Source organism: Amia ocellicauda, chromosome 17, assembly GCF_036373705.1.
Source record: "Amia ocellicauda isolate fAmiCal2 chromosome 17, fAmiCal2.hap1, whole genome shotgun sequence".
Classification (NCBI taxonomy): domain Eukaryota; kingdom Metazoa; phylum Chordata; class Actinopteri; order Amiiformes; family Amiidae; genus Amia; species Amia ocellicauda.
The window spans coordinates 1,768,364-1,785,316 of NC_089866.1; the positions used below are offsets into that span (position 1 = coordinate 1,768,364).

The 16,953-nt window shown below is 51.2% G+C and overlaps 2 protein-coding genes across 4 annotated transcripts in view; both read left to right on the forward strand.

Moving 5' to 3' along the window:
- The first annotated feature begins 114 nt into the window (after nt 1-114).
- iqce (IQ motif containing E) lies at nt 115-9,955 on the forward strand. 2 transcript variants are annotated; one of them, XM_066689506.1, is made up of 24 exons: nt 115-652; nt 1,633-1,816; nt 2,314-2,361; nt 2,687-2,732; nt 2,987-3,127; nt 3,298-3,429; nt 3,546-3,616; nt 3,743-3,856; nt 3,961-4,011; nt 4,176-4,246; nt 4,395-4,467; nt 4,614-4,663; nt 4,771-4,928; nt 5,106-5,161; nt 5,249-5,469; nt 5,702-5,800; nt 5,966-6,077; nt 6,444-6,578; nt 6,820-6,849; nt 7,055-7,162; nt 7,616-7,746; nt 8,360-8,475; nt 8,747-8,899; nt 8,991-9,955. In XM_066689506.1, exons 2-24 carry the CDS (start codon nt 1,766-1,768, stop codon nt 9,104-9,106), a joined length of 2,283 nt encoding a protein of 760 aa, XP_066545603.1. In that variant the 5' UTR covers nt 115-652; nt 1,633-1,765; the 3' UTR covers nt 9,107-9,955. The 2 variants fall into 2 exon arrangements, with proteins under 2 accessions (XP_066545603.1, XP_066545602.1); XM_066689505.1 differs by having other exon boundaries at nt 115-637.
- Nucleotides 9,956-11,087: 1,132 nt separating this feature from the next.
- ttyh3a (tweety family member 3a) overlaps nt 11,088-16,953 on the forward strand; it is a 65,694-nt gene continuing 59,828 nt past the window's right edge. Inside the window, exon 1 of one of the 2 annotated variants that reach the window (XM_066690222.1) lies at nt 11,088-12,087. In XM_066690222.1, coding sequence (XP_066546319.1) covers nt 11,962-12,087 — 126 coding nt within the window. In that variant the 5' untranslated portion in view covers nt 11,088-11,961. The remainder of the gene's footprint in view (nt 12,088-16,953) is intronic. The other variant, XM_066690221.1, reaches the window with a different exon arrangement.

Below are 16,953 nucleotides of genomic sequence, written 5' to 3' on the forward strand. Positions count from 1 at the left end.
GAAATCCCCTCCCGCAACACAGCCGGGGCGGGACTGTCACGCACAGCCTCTTACAAACGGCACTGCAATCAATAACTGTTATCGACACAATGATTGAGCTGCATCGTGCAAGAGCCGCAGCTGCGGCCTGGGACGGGTTTATTGATCAGTGACGTAATGGCAGACAGCGAGCGGCGGGCAAAGCGGCCCAAACAAACGCCGAGTAAGCGCCTGGTCGTCCCTCCCGCAGGGCTGTTGTCGGTTGCTATAGAAGACTCAAACAGCGCAGCCGGCTGTTGCGTTTCGTGCGTTTCTGATGCTCGAGTGATTTATTGTCTATAGTGGATCAAACTACAGTACAGCATTCAAACTAGAGGCTCCACCTGCATGGGTGGCAATAGAAGACAATTGCAGTTGCGAATCGTGTGTTAGTTGAAGCGCCGGGCAGTATTTGGATCCATTACACTTGATGTGTAGATGTATGTACTTGTCACGGTAAGGGAGCTGTAGTCCACCCGCGCTGGAGAGGAGGGGATCGGATGCGGTTTGGGACCCGTGTTTACCCGTCCAAGCGCCTCTTCACTGAGGTGCTGTTTGTCATTAACACTGAACAGTGCGGATCCGCAGGACGAGCCGCAGCCCTGCAGCACCGGCCCGTGTGCGTGAACATCAGGTTGTGTGTCTGAAGATCATGTTGTGTGTCTGAAGATCATGTTGTGTGTCTGAAGATCATGTGTGTCTGAAGATCATGTGTGTCTGAAGATCATGTTGTGTGTATGAAGATCATGTGTGTCTGAAGCTCATGTTGTGTGTATGAAGCTCATGTTGTGTGTATGAAGATCATGTGTGTCTGAAGATCATGTTGTGTGTATGAAGATCATGTGTGTCTGAAGATCATGTTGTGTGTATGAAGATCATGTGTGTCTGAAGCTCATGTTGTGTGTATGAAGATCATGTGTGTCTGAAGATCATGTTGTGTGTATGAAGATCATGTGTGTCTGAAGATCATGTTGTGTGTATGAAGATCATGTGTGTCTGAAGATCATGTTGTGTGTATGAAGATCATGTGTGTCTGAAGATCATGTTGTGTGTATGAAGCTCATGTTGTGTGTATGAAGATCATGTGTGTCTGAAGATCATGTTGTGTGTATGAAGATCATGTGTGTCTGAAGATCATGTTGTGTGTATGAAGATCATGTGTGTCTGAAGCTCATGTTGTGTGTATGAAGATCATGTGTGTCTGAAGCTCATGTTGTGTGTATGAAGATCATGTGTGTCTGAAGCTCATGTTGTGTGTATGAAGATCATATGTGTCTGAAGATCGTGCTGTGTGCGTGAACATCATGTTGTGTGTTTGAAGATCATGTTGTGTGTCTGAAGATCATGTTGTGTGTCTGAAGATCATGTGTGTCTGAAGATCATGTTGTGTGTATGAAGATCATGTTGTGTGTTTGAAGATCATGTGTGTATGAAGATCATGTTGTGTGTTTGAAGATCATGTTGTGTGTATGAAGATCATGTTGTGTGTTTGAAGATCATGTTGTGTGTATGAAGATCATGTTGTGTGTATGAAGATCGTACTGTGCGTCTGAAGATTGTGTTGTGTGTTTAAAGATTGTGCACATGATGGATAGTCGTGTCTTGGATGCACAGGGCGATGCACGCAGATGCTGTTGGAGGTCTATGCATTGACAGTCAGTGTGAGTGGTTTGCATGCACTGGGCGCCCGGGACGACAGAGCAATAAAGCAATAAAGCAATAAAACGACCGCAGGCACCTCGGTACGATGTCGGTGGCAGCGAGTGACTGTCTGACGGACGAAGAGCTGGAGGATCTGGTAAGAAAACCACTGCACGGGTGTGTTGGGCTGGTATTGAAATACTGTTGAAAACGTGAATGTAGTGCAGTGGTCCTGGAGGAGCCCCTACCCTGCCGGTTTCCAGCCGAGCTCTCAATTACTTAATTGACCCCTTAATTGAAGTAATAATTTGCTTAGATTTGACTTTTTACATTGTGTAACTGAAAAAGTTGGTTCCTTAATAAGATAAGTTCCTTATACAGTATTATACTTAACTTACAACTCCTACTGTTTAAAATCATTCAAAGGCTCTGATTTAGGAAATTATTAGTTCAATTAAGTAATTGAGAGTTGAGTTGGAACAAAAACTAGCAGGGTAGGGGCTCCTCCGGGACAGGGCTGGGAACCCCTGTTCTGTTGTTTTTAGTGGTATAGCAGTGATATTGTGGGTAATAATTGTATTCCATCAGTTTAGTTGGCACGTCTGTTTCCCACGAATAGCGTCATAATAACACACATTTCTTGCTTTTCCTCAGGGTGAAGATGGCCTCTCTGTTGCCACCTACATGTCTGAGTCGGGGAAGGTAGCACTCCTTTATTATTGTCTGTTACAATCATTGTTACCAAAACTGGCTTTGCTGTGTGTCTTTGGCTGGGACAGATGTAACTGCATGTGTTTCAAATGTTGGATATTGTGCCTGACACGAGGTCCCTTCCACCTCCAGGTTCAACATCTTTTGAGAGTTTTGTATGAAGTGCGAAAGAGTTTGCTTAGCCGTCCTCAGAAGAGACGAGTGACTGTTGTGAGAGCCGAGTCCTCGACGCCAGGCCTCCACGGCTCAGCTGCAGGGTTTTTATGTTTATCACTCTCTTCTTTGTGTAACCCATCTCCCAATTATCTTCACTCAGCGGCCCAGAAAAAAGAAGACGTCCGGCAAACCTCCACAGTCTCCGAGTAAGAGATGAGTATTGATCTCAAACTGCCGTTCATGAAAAAAGGGAAGCAATTAACTGAAATGCTCTTTCTCCGGTTATAAGGCGTGGATATAAAGTAGAATGTAGTATAAAGAATTTGGACGAAGTGCTCACAGACAAGTCAATCATTTATAAACTAATTTATGATAGAACTGTATTTCCTGCTTCGAATGTGGCGGAGCGATGGATTCAGTTGACTTGGTTTTGATGGCTGCGTTAATCTCCCCACTTCAGAATCGCCTTATCTCTCCAGCACGAACCCCAAGAAGGCCGCTGTGTGGAGGTCTCTGAAGGGCGCGGGGACGATGCACATTGAGAACCCCGCGACCCGCGTTCCCAGAGAGTTCTGGCTGGCATCTCTTAAAAGTGGTGCTGGTATGTGTGGGGACCCCGTATTCCTAAACCTGAGCTATCCTTATAGACCACGCCGTTAACAGTCTTTCGACGGCAGACTTGAAGACGAGAAGTTTCCTGTTTGTCAGTCGTGCATCAGTTTCCTGCGGCGAAGTCTGGTTCCGTGTGTGACCGCGAGCTGTTCCCCGCAGGTCTGTCCCAGCCGCTGAAAGCAGACTACGATGCGTTGCCAGCCAGGGTCTCCTCGTGCTCCAGCACCCCAGAGTACCTGAAGGAAGCCCTGGGGATGAAGAAACCGAAGCACGCGCGCTCCTCCAGCAACGGTAGGAAAGCGCAACGCAATTCTCGAACAGAGAGACGACAAAAAGATGGCGTCCGTCGGGGTGGCTGCCGGCCTGTTCCCCTCTCCGCTCACGTGTTTCTGCTGCTGTGGTTTCAGGATATGTGCCGGGAACCCCGGATTTCAAAGAAAAGGAAGACATGTACGACGAGATCATGGAGCTGAAAAAGGTGAGCGCTGCGAGCAGAGTGGCCAGTTAGGAGCGGGGACGGCGGCTCCCGCAGTTGTGCAGTCGAGTAGGAACGCGCTTCGGTTTCCTGTCCGACCATGTTCTTGTTACCCGTCTCCCCTCCTAGGCGTTACGAGCCCAGAAATCGGAAAGCGACTTGATGAAGACGAAGCTGCGCCGGCTGGAGGAGGAGAACAGCAAGAAGGAGAAGCGGATCGAGCAGCTGCTGGACCCGGCCAAGGTGAGGCATTCGATCCGTCGCGTCTCTTCGTGCCGCGCACAGTGGACGTCTCTCACGCACCGCGAATCCCAGTCGGCTTATCTGTCTTCTCTCCTTGCTTACAGGGGTGCGAATACACGCGGAGTCTGGTGGACCGCAAGCACGATGCCAGCGCTGTAAGTGACGCGTCTGCATGCCACAGCACAAGGTCGAAGGGCAGAACAGACCCAGAAGCGTGTTGTCGTCCCTCACCTATACAGTCCCCTGAATTAAACGGACACGCGAGCCTGTGGATTGAATGCCATCACTGAGCAGTACGGTTTGCCACCCTCTCCCCCAGATTGTGAACGGACTGAAGCAGAAGGTCCTGAAGTTGGAACAGCAGTGCAAAGAGAGGGACAGCGCGCTGACGTGAGTGGGGTTTATGGCGGCCGTGACGGGGGCGGAGGAGAGCCGAGGGAGAGAGGCGTCCCTTCAGTGGACCGATATCAACATGGAGCACAGACCGTTCTCAGGTCGCTTATTATTGTTGTGATCTTGTGTTCATTTTTTTTGTTAGCAAACTCCAGAATGATTTGAAGACGACAAATATAGAGGAAATGAAGATTGCGATGGAGACCTATTATGAAGAGGTAAGATTTTAAATATTTCTTTATCAGTTACTCTGCTTTCTGATCTGCTGTAGTCCTGATATCTGACGGGAACTGGGGCGGGACGGTCTAGTCATCGGTTTATTTGTAGGAACTTGTTAATTAAAACATTTTTCTGTTTGTTTTAGGTCCAGAGACTCAGGATTTTACTCGCCAACGCAGAATCTGCAGAGAAAAAGTATGTACTTATTTGACCTTGTGCATAAAAAAACTAACCCCACCATTCAGTACTAGTACAACTCTGTCGAAGCACACAGATGTGACATGCGCCCGTCTCTGTCGCAGGGCGGAGAGCAGGGAAGTCCTGAAGCAGCAGAAGGTGCTCCACTCCACCATCCTGAGGCTGTCCAAGAACATCAAGCAGCTGCAGGAGGAGAACACATCTCTGAAGGCGGACCTGGACCGGGCCACGGAGATCCCCTCGGTCCCGAGCTCGGCCAGAGGTGGGCTGTGTACTCGCTCGATACGGGCCGACGTTTCTGTTCAGGGGCAGGATTGGACAAGTGTTGATTCGTGGAGTAGAAGCCTGGCCATTCCTGTGTGTGCGTGTCTGTGTGTGTGTTGTCTTCCTGTGTGCTGTTTTTGTATGGCTGTGTGACAAGCTTCTCATTGCGTTACAGGTTATGCTGAGTGGAGTAAACAGCGGCTGCTGAGACGCATCGCCGAGCTGGAAAAAGTGAGTGACGGTTTTGTGGTAAAATGAAAGCAAAAACCTCTTACATTCTGTCTTTGATTTAACATGGGCCAATGCATTCGATTCCAGAAGCAGCCGGAGCCCGAGACTGGGAGTCCCCAGCTGCCGGACGGCGGCGCCAGAGCGACCCACGTAAGCGCTGTGGCCTCCGGCTCAGACCCACTGACCCTCGGCGTCATGGCGTCGCCCAAGACCTCGGACCCGCGGCAGGAGTGCGAGCGTCTGCGAGGGCTGGTCCGGAAGCTGAGGGAGGAGCGGGCCGACCTGCAGCACCAGCTGGCAGACAACATGTGAGGGCGTGCTCAGTCCGTGACACCTGTCACTGTGGGTGGCGTGGCACTGCCGTCTCCTGTGGCACACATGTGAAACGCCGCTCTGATATGGAGACACTGCCACAGGAGACAGCAGTGCCACGGACATGCTACATCCTCCTCAATTTGTAGATCGCTATGCTGTGACATGACGCATTCCCTTACTGGTACACTTCTCTCTCTCCATCCCTCTCCCACTCTTACGTTTCAGCGCTCTTGTGAAACAGCTGGCCGGCGAGAAAGCCGAGATCACCAAAGATGCCGAGCGGGCAAGGACGCTCGAGAGGGAGGCAGTGCGCCGGGAGTTCAGGTTTGTCCCGGGAGCGCCTCCCATTCCCCCGCCTGTGAGGGTGAAGAACGGCCTCGTAGTGGTTTTATTCTTCCAGGCGGTTCTAGCCAAGTTCTAGAATGGATGGGTTGCTGTGATCCGTGTCTGTCTCTTTCAATGGACTCTCGCCACTTCTTTCCCCCCTAGAGAAGAGATCCAGAGTCTGACGGAAACTATTACGAGGCTGGAAAAAGAGCTGGAGGACAGGAGACACGTCGGGGGGGACTCGGTACCGTCAGGCGGCCCGGTGAAATCTGAGGTAAAAAGCCAGCCTCTCTGATCTCGACATTACTGAACATTACTGCCCTTGATCTAAACTCTACACTTTTGAGCATTTTGTTTGCCTTTGGAAAACCAGGGTCTGTTCTTTATTTGGTGCTGATTGACCAGTTGTGGTTAAGTTGCTGTATTTCAGGATTGGATTGGTTTGTATAATATCTGTATGAGGATAAACGGCTCAGCTCCCACATTAACGTTTGATTCATGGAGGATGGTTTCTTCCTTTCAGGCACCAGTAGCTTCAGCAGATTGCAGGATTTAATGAGCTGTCTGACAAAGAAGACGCATCCATCTCTGGTTATCAGTGTGACTTTTTTCTTTCATTGTCTTGACTTCTGCAATTCAGAAAAGGGGACCCGTCTCTAGAGACCGTGGCAGCGGCGCCCATGGGGTTCAGGAACAAAAGCCCCAGAGCCGGGCCAGGAGAGAGGAAGAGGCGGCGAAGACGATCCAGAAACACTGGCGCCAGCACCGACACAAAGTACAGTCTGAGTGTGAATGACCCTCTGTTGACAGTCAGTATTCGTTTTAACGCCGATTCTTCCTCCCCAGCAGCTGTTACTGGCAGAGGAAGTGTTTTAAGTAATCGTTTCTAATAAGATGCGGTGCAGGCTGCAGATCACTGCCATTGTTTTGGGGGTCAAACTAATTTATAAGCCACTGCCAGTGTTATTTTGTATGGAAGTTATTTTACACGTTTTTTGTTGTTTTTTTGTTACCAGAATGAAAATCAAGGTGAAGATTCGGATGAGGTAATGAAGCCCCACGAGTCATCATTTATATGTCATTTTAAATGCATTCATTAATTATGATCATTATTACATTTTAATTTGAAGGTGGAGTGTATCGCATAGTGGGACACAATGTGACCAGAAACGATGAACTGTGTTCGACCGTGAAGCTCGAAGAAACCGATGAAGTGACTATTTGATTATAACTGAGGTGGTTTGCTTGCAGGCGGCCGTGGTGATCCAGGCGGCGCTCAGAGGACATCTGAGCCGAAAGGCACAGTTAGAAAATCTCACAGGACCCCCAAACAACACGCTGAGAAGCCCCCCAGACAAGGTGACGAATCTCTCACATCAGACTCGAGAGACTGTCAGTTGTTTCTCTCACAATGCAGATTTCGGGAAGCTGAGTTTTGTTCAAAGGGTGAAATTATGATTATTCTTTCTGCCCAGAAAATAGAAACAGCTGCCCGTTTGTTGAGGTTAATCAGCTGTAGATCAAGGCACAGGTCCGGAGCTCCGGGATCATCCCTGCAGTTCCGCCGCAGCACCACTAGGTGGCTCGACGCACAGGGACTGGGTTACCTCACCAGCACACAAAGTAAAGGGAAGCTCATTTAGACAGTCTTACAGTCAGGTTCCCTAAGCAAGCAAGCGGGGCCTGTAATGGACCAGCAGAGAGGAGAACCGCACAAACTTCACAGCCCAGTGTACGTCTGTGTGTGCATTTTTGATCAGCAGCGGGTCTTTCAGGTGTGGCTACAGCAGCTGTCGGACGCGTCTCTTTCAGGCTCCGCAGGGGAAGCGCCGGAGCGACGTCCTCGGCGCCGGAGACGACGGCGGCGGTGACGCACAGGACGTCACGTTGCTGCAGTCGGCGTTCCGGGGGCACCTGGCTCGCTCCGGACGGCACGGCCACAGGTGACTCACTGCGACCGAGCCGCTCATCTGTGCGTCTCGCCCTGTGTCACACAGAGAAGTGTGTGTCTTTCATCTGCTGCTTGAGAGAGAGAGGGGGAGGGGGGTCGATATGCTGCAGCTCATGGGTCACATTATTCCCTGACATGCAGCGAGTCCTGTGCTCCCCCAGGGCGGTTTCTCATGGGTTTAGTCACAGTGAGTCAGCTGAGGGGCTGCTCTTGCCAGCAGCACAGCGTCTCATTAGGGACCAGAAGGCTGTCGTTAGCCTGGAGGTTTGAGGGTTTACATGTGTGTGATGCATTATAATGTACTCACAGTCAGACGACAACACCGTGTCCAAGTACAGACCTTTCCTGTACCCCACCAGACATATTCTGGCCTTGAGCATCTCAGGGGGTCAGTAATTATGGTGGTACAAGCCGCTGAAGGGACACCCAAAGGGGATTTAACTAATTTGATGAGGAGTGTTAACGTCCACAGAGTCACCTGACCCCCTGAGTGTCTGTGGATCTCCACTCTCCCTCCCACTGCATTTCATACACAGTGGCGGAAACGACACACTCTGTCCGTAACCCTAACGCGCCCCTGCCTCTCTCTGTGCCCGTGGTCCCAGCCTGGCCACCGAGGGTGGGACGCCGAGCGCCGCCACGAGAGGAGAGCCCCCCGCCCCCACGGCCGCCCCAAGGAGGAGAGCACCGGCTGCTGCCGACCGAAAATCGACGGCTCGAGGTAACGCAGCGCCCTCTGAAGGAGAGTAGGTGTGATCTGGAGTTTAATCGTCAGTGTGTCGGCCCTGACAAGAGAGGCGACGGACCTCCTTCAGTGCTGTTGTGTTCAGTTGTGCGACAGGTGTGTTGTGTTTCCAGGTGGCAGCGGAGGTGGTGATTGGTTGGTGCCGAAGAAAATGGTGCCTTTTGTTGTGTTGTTTACTGTGCCTTTGACCTAGTAATGGCTGTAGTGCCGACACACACACAGTCATGTCTGTATCATTTGGTGTCAGATCTGAAAGCCACGGTGTGCAGTGATGAGGAGGTAGAGGAAGATCTTCCAGCGATGACGGGAAGGGAGGATGATGAAGAACGGACGTCCAAAGAGGCCAAGCGCCGCAGCGATCCCAGCAGCAGGCAGAGGAAGCCCCCCGCACTGAGCTCAGGTAGCAGGCCGGTCCGCTGGGGGCGGCAGGGGGAGAGGGGTTGGGAAGGACAGCACAGACGAGCGTGACTTCCTCTGCTTCTATAATCCAGCAGCGACGCCGAACCAGACCAGGCCTGCAGCCGCCAGGGCCGCCGACTCGGACGACTCGGACGACATCGTGGTGTCGCCGTCATGGCCCCCGCGACACAGGGACTCCTTCTTCTGAGCGCCGGGCGGCCGGGAAAGGACTCCACGGGTCTGCGTTACCGCTACGAACGACCCTCTCCAGCGGCTCTCCGGTGAGGCGCGGCGGTGGAAAGAAACAAACGGGCGGCTTGATAAACGAGCACTTAGAGTGTTTAGCGGTGGCTGTGAATTATGAGCGATGGTGTCTGATCTTGTGCCTTTTATATGGTTTACTCTTACATGTGACTCTGGGGAAAATAACGTGCCTTTATGTAAGAAACCTTGTTGTGTGTAAACGTGAAATATTTTAGCACATTTATATTGATATTTACAGTTCTTTTCCATCAGAAGTAACTGATGCCTTCGGTTTACCTGTCGTGATGCAGAGAAACATGAACAGTCTGTAGGAAATCAGACAATGTGAACATTAATTAATTAATTAAAGTTAATTAATTTCCCCTGAATCTCACTTGATTGATGATGCTGTGTTAGAACATTTGGAGATGGTCAGATTTGCATATTAGGGCCAGTTGACACTACACTTGACGTGCTGTTGTCTTAAAGGAAACGGGAAAAAGCACAATGTGTGAAACTGTCTGACTATGAATGAATATCGATCGCTCTGTTTCCACTTGTCGATACGAGGGAAGGCGGTCTTTTACCGGATCGACACACCGCGGTCCGATCGTGCTGTGGGACGTGTCCGGTTTAATGTTCGTGTCTTTAATCAGTGCTGGTTAGTGTCGACTCTTCAATGCATCTGTGCCTTAAATTGTATGGAATCATTAGGAATAAAAAGTGTATTCTTCAGTTTTTCTTGTTTTTATATATCTATTTAAAAGTACGGTGTGTTTTTATATTTTATTTGTAAATAAAATACTCGCAATAACAGTTTGTTTGGTTGTTTGTATCAGAATTGAGTGACTTTTACAGCAGTCAGTATCCTCTGCTATCTAATGCTCGACACCGTGAGTGAAATAAAAATGAAGACATTCCCGGCATCACACTTAACGCAAATCCACAGAGTCGACGTGGTTAGGTTACATCCTAACATTGTAGTCGCCTGCAAAAGTAGTGACCCCAATTCACTACAATAAGTATCTTTTTATTCGTATTTTAATGTGTCACCAAACATAAAAACGTGGCTAGAGTTTTGTTGAGCTTTACTGAACTCCAATGCTCCAGCGGGACTCTCTCTCTCAGGGGCAATAATCCTCCAACACTGATCCTATCTGCAACTGCCAGTAAGTAGGTTATTAACTGACTGCTTCATTTAAAGTTATGTTTTACTCACTGCTAATTCTCAGCAATGCCATAAATACGGAAACAATGCAGGATAAGGATTGGGCACAGATCCGTAATTGAGTGTGTGTGACTTATTTTCTGCTGTTAATGATTAAACCCGTTCTGGACACTGACCCGGGATCCCTCTGTGGAGACTCGACCTGCTGGACAGGTGACCAGGTCAGAGAGGAGTGCAGACATGACCAGTGTCAGGTGTCGCAAAACCACTGGAGCTCATTAAACAAATGGCAGCAGTGCTCCACACTATCAGAGGGGCTCGATTTCACAAATAAAATATAATACACACTATACAGAAAAGTACAATTCAGTCAGGACTCTGCAGGCTGGCAAGGCATGATCACTCTTGTGCACAATGCGGTTCAGTGGGGCTTTTTATGCTCAATTGCAATCATGCATTACTGCAGTAAACCACAGTCGTGTGTCGCGGTGACTAGATGCATTTGAACTCTGTACATGTGTAAACAGTGCCGGTGCAAACACGTCTGCGCAGGAGGACTCCACAGAGGTCGCGCATTTCAGCTGTGTGGCTCCACCAATGGGGTGGCTGGGATTGTGCAGATCTGCGCAGCTCTGCGCCGCTGTGCTGTGCAGTTCGCACTCTCGGACCCCAGGGGGCAGCAGACTCAACCGCACCGCCGCAGCCATCCCGCCCCTGTCTGTCTGTCTGTCTGTCTGTCTGTCTTCTGCTCCGGGTCGTGAGAGGGAGGGAAGACGGGCCGTGTGGTGTGATTGCACGCCCAGCAGTCACCGCCGGGGGAGTCAGCGCAGGACGGACAGCGCAGGAGCGGGTTTCCTGTGGGGGAGAGAGAGAGAGAGAGAGAGAGAGAAAGAGGAGAGGAGAGAAGAGCGAAGAGGAGAATCGACTCGCCGCCAGCGAAAGGATCCGCCGGGGGAAACACGGCACGATTCCGCGCTGCACGCCAGCAGTGGAGCCCCTCGCCCGGCTGAGTCTCATTCCGGAGCCCGAGCCGCTGCAGTGCTGAGAGCGGACGGATCGCTGAGACACCGCGGCACTCGGCGCATCGGTACCGGGCTCTCAGTCTGGACCGGCCCCGCTGAAGACGGGTGTGTTCGTGCTGGTTTGATATCCGTGTGATCGGTGGACGGAGGCTGGAAACTGGGGCAGGGCGAGCGGACCACCGAGGCGGACAGCTGGACGATGCTGCCGGGGCAGCAGAGCCGCACATCGGGGCACTGGACACCCCGGCCCTGAGGGGGACCCGGACCCGCCGCAGGACAGCAGCGAGAAGCGCAGACGGACATTGCGAGCCGCACAATGAAACCGAATTAAAGCTGCCGGAGCGACGGCTCTCCCTTAATCCGGATCGTCCAGACTCGCTTTGGCAATTTTAACGTCTAATGGTCCGACCAGGAGCAATAACTGGAATAACTGACTCGCCGTGATTTTATTTTGTATTTAAACACCCGCAGCGCATTCGTACTGGATTTACCCGGCTGACTGCTTCGCTTCAGTTGCGTGTCGGTGCCGGAGCCCATGCGCCCGGGCGCCTCCCGGATCTAGAGCCCGACTCGGTGTGCTTTACCCGGCGTTTGCTCTGCGAGCCCCGGGGTCGCGGTGACCAGCGGGCCATGGCGGCCGTGGTGAACTACTCCCCGCCGTGGTGGGTGAACCTCCTGCACCGGCTGCCGCACTTCAACCTGCAGTTCGAGCAGACCAGCAGCGACTTCCGCCCGGAGGACTCGGAGTACCAGGAGGTGAGACCCCGGGACATGCGCGCCAAACCCCCCGCTTACATGCATGCATGCATACATACTACACGCGTCAGTACAGGGCGCTGCGCACACTCGCCGTACACCCCCTGCAGTGTGTGCGTTTGTGTAGCATGTACTGTGCGTCCCCCACATCCAGGACACACACAGGCATCGCAAAATGGTTGTTCTTTATGTTCGAAGTATGACATCACTGTGGAGGACACGTATGGAATATGGCTTCAGCCCTGTGTTGTGAACATGCCTATTGTGTAGTGAGACACGCGTGCATGTGTATAAACACACACACACACAGGCTAGACGAAATCAGTGCGGCTCTCTGGGTGTCAGTGTTTCCTGCTGGTCGCTGGGGATGGACTGTGCTGTTGACCTTTGAAGCTGTTCTGGTAGAGAGTGTGTGTGTGTGTGTGTGTGTGTGTGTGTGTGTGTGTGTGTGTGTGTGTGTGTGTGTGTGTGGTGCTGTACAGGCATTCAGGGGCAACATGGGTTTCACTAAAATGACTGGTAGTGGATCCAGTACATATTGTGATACATTGGCTGCCATGGATGAAAAGAGAGAGAGAGAGAAAGAAAATAAATCATTAGGATATTCACCAGCTTTCCCTGCTCTGAGCTCCTCCAAACACCATCACACAAAGACATGTTTTTTGGGGGATGTGCACCACATGAAACATGGCACCTGTGTGTGTGTGTGTGTGTGGTCAAGAGCCAGGAGAAATGTAGTGCAAAAGCTAAGAGGCTGACCTCCGCAGAGTGGACACTTCATCCCATTGCCCACTTAGACCCGAATCCCATGGGCGCTCCTCATTGGTCCTCCTGGTCTTATTTGAGGTGACAGATGGCCCGTAGACGTGTGAAGAGGTGCTCTGGAGAATGCTTAGCTTCCTACGATTTGCATACATCTTTGCTAAGTCCTTGCATCATCTGTAGCCGCGTCTTCCTCCCCCTCTCCGCTCCCTGGCCGTCGCTGTGAGCTGCTCAGACTCGGTTGCATAACTGCGTGTGCCGGGGGCTGGTGAATCAGAGATGGTTCGCTCTCCTGCCGTGTGGAGGTGGGGATGGAGATGAACGTTCCCTAATCTGGGGGTTAGTCTAGTGTTGGGGGAGAGGTGTGGGTATGCAAGAAGTTTCTTCATGTCATTGCGTTCAGGCGCTTTGACAAGAACACGCTTCTTGCATAGCTACCCCCCACCCCCGAGATCGTTCCTGCTCTGTGTGGAAGTTTGTCCTGTGCTTTCGCAAAATAGGGGTTAAATCTCTGATGTAGTAATATTAAGTCATTATTAAGTCCAAGCACCATGCAGTGTGTATGCGTCGCTCCCAGGAGAGGTCAAACTTTTTATCCAGGGTGTTGAAATTGAAATCCGCTGCAGGGAAACCAATATCTGTATGATCTGTAGCTGAGGCTCAAACTCCGCTGTCTCTTGTTACAGATTGACCGCATCCTTCAGTGTCTCTTCTATTGTTCCTCTATTTCCAAGAAAAAAAACCTGCAGATGTTTGATCTGCTGTTGACAAGACTTCACACGATCAGATTCCTAAGTGTCTGCGTGAGTGTGTGTTTGAACTGATTTGCATGCAGATGCATTTCAACTGGAATCCTTTCTGGCCTTTACCGGAACGTTTGTGCTTTGAGTTCCTGGAAATGGCCCGTCAGTGTGCCGACACGTTGTCCAATATGCAGAGGTTCCTCGCCAAGGAAATTGTCTTTTTGTGGCGTGTTCCTGGAAAAGGAGCTCTCCGTTAGGAGGAGAGTATTGAGTTTCCCTGTCACTCGCAAGGCGCTCCAGGAGATGAGTGCCGTGGGCGTTCCTCACCTGCACGGTTATACTTCAGTCTGATACGTTTGACAGCAGGGAGGGACACACACACGAGATACAGGTAGAAATCAGTGCCGCTGTTTTTAGGTCCTGTTTTGCTGGATTCGCCCTGGCCAGGCAGTCGCCCGTGACATGGCCCCGTGTTCCTGGTGGGGGGTGGCAGTGCTGCTGCCAGTCGAGGGCTCCCGGAAGCCGTCCAGGTGTGGGTGGACTGAGGTCTCTCCCCTGCAGCAGCTGAGGAGTCAGAGTTGTGGCCTTCGGGAGGGGAGCTGCAGTCGAGTTGGGCGGCTGGAGTTGGAGTGTTGAGTCCAAACCTGGCTGTTAACGGTAGAAATTATTGCAGAGAGGCCTGGCACAAACTCTGGCAGGCAACAAAGCTGAAGGGGTTTAAAAAATGTGTTTATTTAAAATGACGAAGTGTGATTTCTCTGCAGCGTGGCAGGGACCGTCTCTGGTACAGGTTACGGGGGGGGGGGACAGATCCTGTGCCAGCTTTGTGAGCTGAACGCTGTGTCTCTGCTTGTAGCGCAGAAAGGGGCGCCGAGTCGCATGGAGATCATAGCTGCATAAATAAAGAGATTAGCAGCCAAATCAAACCAGCTTTGCCGGTGCCTAATCCTGCCTCTGAGAGCGCGGTGAGAAAACACAGAGGACCAGCTCGCCAGGCTGGGGTTTATCTTCACACAGATACGAACAAACACCAGGTATCCAGAAGGGCTTTTGTCTCCTGTAGCTCGGAGCACTGGAGTCATGCGGCGGATTTCCTGAGGAGTCGGCCCGAGCAGCAGCAGGGTGAACCATGGCAAAGGAACCGTGCATTTTGCCGGCAGTTTTCTTATCGAATCCGCAGATCTCGGGTGATGTCGCTGCCAGAGGCCGTGCTGTGATGACAAGCCTGGTCTGGCTGCTCTGCACGAGCATCACGAGAGGAAGAGGCCTGGGAATGAGGCCGGGGTGGGGAAGGGATATTCAAAGGACAGAGTTAGCTGGGGATGGAAGATGCATGATATTCCAGGTGCTGTTTGCTTTAATTTTTCATATAATGCTTCTTGTACATTTAGCAGGTTATGTAGCCAACTTCATTTATTATATATCTTGCATTTATTTTTTAATGGTCTTGCAGTCGCATTAGTACTATGTGCTGAGCTGAGAGTTTGATTGCTGCTCTATAAATGCGTCGCTGTACTTTTGGGTCCCTGCAGGTCTTTAAGTGACAGATGCAGAACAGAGGCTCCTGTTGTCGGTGTCTTTTGTCGTGCCGCACAGCTTCTCTCCCAGGCAGGCGTGGGTTTGTCATCACACAACCGGGCAGCTGCTGAGCACCCGATCATCCCTGTTCTATCCTCCCCTGCCACACCTCCCTGCTTCCAAGGCCAATAGCTAATCTTTTATTTCACCCAACCCCAGCCAAAACTACCTGCATGAATTCAACTTTTTGCATCACGGAGGATACCAGCTTCCAGCATTTCCGTTATTGATGCCACCACCATGGCCTATGAGTGGCCTGCAGGTGGGTCCCCTTGGAGAATGGCTGGCGCTCATGTACCCGTTTCTCTACGGGGCCCCTGTCATGTACGACAGTAAAAACAGCCCCTAAAATCTCTGCTTGTCAAGGTACTTCTCTGTTTCCGCTGCTCTATTTATGGTCTCTGGTGTTACTCAAAGCCCCCTGTCTTTGATACTAAATCCCGGTTCTTTCCTCGCTGTAATCCTTTTCCTCTCGGCTTTGGCGCACGTCTGTAAGATCAGAGCCTTCTGGCTGATCCTCGAGCCTGGGGAGGAGGGGCTTCACACCGGCCCCCCAGAGCCCGAAGCACGTTCTCTCATCGTGCCGGCTTCACCCTCCTCCTCCGTGTAGATCTGTGTATCATCTGTACAGCCTGTGTCAAAGCTGCATGACCCGGGGCCTGGAGGGAAACATGCATGAGTGAAGCATGCGAGGCTGTCTGGGACTCGAGGAGCGTGGGGGGGGGAATTGTAAGCTAGCTTTGAGTTTTTATTGTTTTTCTGTTTTTTATACATCATTTTTTTTACTGTAGTTGAGATCATGTTGAAGAATGTTCAGTTCCCGGGCTTCTATAAAGGCCTCTTAGTTTTGGTTTCTGTCCTTGGCATGCGTTACTGTAGGCGCTCGAATGTATCGGAAGAAAGCCGAGCGAGAGCCCAGGGGTTCCCAGGGGCCCGAGTGGGGAGGCGTGAGTTCTGGGCTCTGAGCTGCATCACCAGATGGCTGTGACCAAGATTCCTGACTGGCAGAGGTGGTCAAAATAAATAAAAAATGGCTTGGGGTTCGTCACCACTACGGCCTGCAGCCTCTCTGGGCACCTGGGGGTCTCGCAGGGTTTTCTGGCGAAGCCTGTTGGTGGGCAGAGAAAAGTTCTGTAATGGTGTGGGTCTTGTTCAGGGCGTGGGGGCTGGTGACGTTTGATAGATGTGCTTTTCTGAAAGCTCTGAGCGCCTCTGATCCCCCATTTGTCATCGGGCTTGGCATGCTTTCCGCTGTGCGTCTGGCAAAGAGGGACCGTCGGGCAGCTGGGATAGAGGGGCTGGATTATTGGGAGGGATGGGGGGGTGCGAACTGCAGAACCCAAAGCATTGCGGCCGAGTCAGGAGGGGACCAGTGACTGCTCTGTCACTCCTTCCATGACGAGATCTGAACTCTGCTAACGTCGGTGGGAACGCTTTGTCCCGGCGAGAGAAACAAACCCCCTGATTTCTTAAAGAAATCATTGTTATATTAAACTGTGTGCATGTGTGTAAGAGAAGTGTTGTGGTTAACACCACGGTGATTATACACGAGCAGCTGAATTTTCTCCCACAGATGGAAGTAAGGAAATGAAACTTCCTTTGCAGTAAGTGGTAAACTAAAGACTGTAGAAATCAAAGCAGCTCAGTATATTGGGGTTTCATTGTGAGGAAGCAAAGCAACCTTGGTTGCAAACTGAGGTTTCCCTGCCCTGCTGTAGAGCCTCTGCAAATCTTAGAACTCGGATTCCTGGGAGCTAATTAGTGTTGAGCGCCAGTGTCTTCG